The sequence below is a fragment of the Brassica rapa genome, chromosome A05 (assembly GCF_000309985.2).
Source record: "Brassica rapa cultivar Chiifu-401-42 chromosome A05, CAAS_Brap_v3.01, whole genome shotgun sequence".
Classification (NCBI taxonomy): domain Eukaryota; kingdom Viridiplantae; phylum Streptophyta; class Magnoliopsida; order Brassicales; family Brassicaceae; genus Brassica; species Brassica rapa.
The window spans coordinates 10,306,099-10,308,857 of record NC_024799.2 but is presented as its reverse complement, the minus strand read 5'-3'; the positions used below and the strand labels follow the sequence as shown (position 1 = coordinate 10,308,857).

General features: G+C 40.7%; 1 protein-coding gene across 2 annotated transcripts; it reads left to right on the top strand.

Moving 5' to 3' along the window:
- Nucleotides 1-2,759, top strand: LOC103868441 (probable beta-1,3-galactosyltransferase 14). 2 transcript variants are annotated; one of them, XM_009146533.3, is made up of 7 exons: nt 1-635; nt 1,245-1,397; nt 1,515-1,597; nt 1,693-1,792; nt 1,859-1,972; nt 2,063-2,205; nt 2,357-2,759. In XM_009146533.3, the coding sequence occupies exons 1-7, from the start codon at nt 280-282 to the stop codon at nt 2,428-2,430; spliced, it is 1,023 nt and encodes a 340-aa protein (XP_009144781.1). In that variant the 5' UTR covers nt 1-279; the 3' UTR covers nt 2,431-2,759. The 2 variants fall into 2 exon arrangements, with proteins under 2 accessions (XP_009144781.1, XP_009144780.1); XM_009146532.3 differs by having other exon boundaries at nt 84-635; nt 2,342-2,759.

The window sequence follows — 2,759 nt, the reverse complement described above, 5'->3', positions numbered from 1 at the left end:
ATTACAAGAATAAATCCTAAGTGCTTGTCTCCGGAGTAATATATAAGATGACGTTTAGAAGACGTTTTTCATATATATACGACTAAAAACTAAAAATTAATTAATAACCTCTGTCCAAAAACGGAAAGAAAAAAAAAGAATTAATAACCTCTGTCCCTACACAAAAGAGCTATTGGCAAGTACCATCAATACGTGACCGGATCCTAATACATCTGGATCCACCGGATCGGAGAGACCCGTGGCGCCATTAACGAAGGTGTAGCTGCTTTGCACACAACAATGCAATCTCCTCGCAAGCTATTCCACGCGCGTCCCTCACTCGCCACGCGCCGATCAACCGCTCTTATCGTGTTAACTTCCCTAGCTATCGGAATCGCCGGATTCACATTTGGACTCGCCGTGATTCTCTTCCCGGCTCTCCGATTAACCGGCCGTAATTGCTTGACGAACGCTCCTCCGAAGACGGTGCGAGTCGTTTGGGACGTCGCCGGGAATAGAAACGGCGCGGGTGGTGGCGATGGGAGGAGGCATAAGGTTATGGGATTCGTTGGTATTCAAACCGGATTTGGATCCACTGGCCGGAGACAAGCACTGAGGAAGACGTGGATGCCGTCAGATCCGGAAGGACTTCGACGGTACTGATTGGTTTCGATTTCTCTTGCCATTGGTTTGATCTGGATTTGAATTAGCACATGTGACATCTTTACTTGAATCTTGAGTTTGTTTTGATCTTGATTCCTGGATTAGGTGCTGAGTACTAGTGAGCTCTGATCTCAAAATCTCACTAGATTCAGGAAATGACAGTATAATCAAACCATGGTTCTTGACTTCTTGTTTTACTGTAGTATATTGGTTCTTGGATGCTTTCACCATGGTTCTTCTTTTGCTGTAGTGTAGCACATTGGCTCTTGTTTTGTTGTAGTTAGTACATTATGGTTCTGTTTGGTTCTTGGATGCTTTGATCTCAAAATCTCTCTAGGTTCACTATTACATGGTTCTTGTTTTGCTGCAGCACATTGATTCTTTGATGCTTTCACTATTGCATAGTTTTTGTTTTGCTGTTGTTGCACATTGGTTTCTGCATGCTTTTCACTATTACATGGCTGTGCTACTTTGATTCTTGGATGCTTTCACTATTACATGGTTCTTGTTTTTGCTGTAGTACGTTGGTTCTTGCATGCTTATACTCTATAGATGGATCAAGTTGTGTTGTCCTTTGCACTGAGTAACATTATTCTTTGCAGCTTGGAGGAATCTACAGGATTGGCCATTAGGTTTGTGATAGGAAAGACCAAGAATGAGCAAAAAATGGTTGAGCTCAGAAAGGAGATCGCAGAGTATGATGACTTCGTACAGCTAGATATAGAAGAGGAGTACAGTAAGCTCCCTTACAAAACGTTAGTGAGAATGATTTGCTTCTCTCTCTCTCTCTCTTTTTTCCTTCTCCAGATCTCATCTGACATAGTATGATGACCCAAAAGGCTAGTCTTCAATCTTCTTTTGTTGTTGTATAGTTTGGCTTTCTTCAAAGCTGCATATGCGCTTTACGATGCTGAGTTCTATGTCAAAGCTGACGATGACATATACTTGAGGCCAGGTGGGTTATCTCTTGTGGTCGATCTCTGACTTCAGGACAAACTAAAAAAAGGTTTTGGCCTTTTTATGAACTTCTATTGTTTGTTTTCTCCACAGATCGACTCTCTCTGCTATTGGCGAAAGAGCGGAGTCACTCTCAAACATACCTAGGATGCTTGAAGAAGGGTCCAGTTTTCACTGATCCTAAGCTCAAATGGTAAGAAGGAGAGAACACAACTGAGAACTAATATTTTTTAAAAAAATTCTGATTGGAATTTCACAGGTATGAACCATTGTCTCATCTGCTGGGAAAAGAATATTTTCTTCATGCTTATGGCCCAATCTATGCTCTCTCTTCTGACGTCGTAGCAAGTTTGGTTGCCCTCAAGAATAACAGGCAAGATCTGTTTCATAACTTGACAAAAATAATATCATAGTGTCCCTCTTCTCTTAGTGTCGTAAATAAAAATTTGTCGGGCAACTGCAGTTTCAGGATGTTTAACAACGAGGACGTAACAATAGGTGCGTGGATGCTAGCAATGAACGTCAACCACGAGAACCATCACATCCTTTGCGAACCAGAATGTTCGCCTTCCTCTGTTGCTGTTTGGGACATCCCCAAGTGCTCAGGTTCTGTCTATTTCTTTGATGAAGCTTTGAATAATTAACACAAATAAGTACTGTCTGGACGCTGTTCTGTCGTTGGATCAAGATTCAGTTCAATAACATAGACTAGCATTTGATTGGTCATATAAAACTGGTGCAGGTCTTTGTAATCCAGAGAAGAGAATGCTGGAACTTCACAACCAAGAAAGCTGCTCGAAAAGCCCGACTTTGCCATCAGATGATGAGTGATCTTTTCCCACTTCTTCGACCAATACCCGCATCAAGATTGCTTCACAGAGATTGCTCTGTGATTTGCTTTTGTCTCCGATCTTACAAGAGTGAAAGTTTTGATTATTGTTGTGTCATCGAGGGAGAACGTTGGAGGATTCTGTCAGAGCCAGTATAGTCTTAGTATATAAACTCCTATACCATGTTTTGTTGTGGTTTACGATGATTTTCAAAATTATAATGAACCAATGTGTAGTCCATTTTGTTTGTTTTTTTTTCTTTCGTTAACATTAGAGACTTTTTTTTTATCTCAATATCAAATTCTCATTAATTAATCCATGATTACAAGA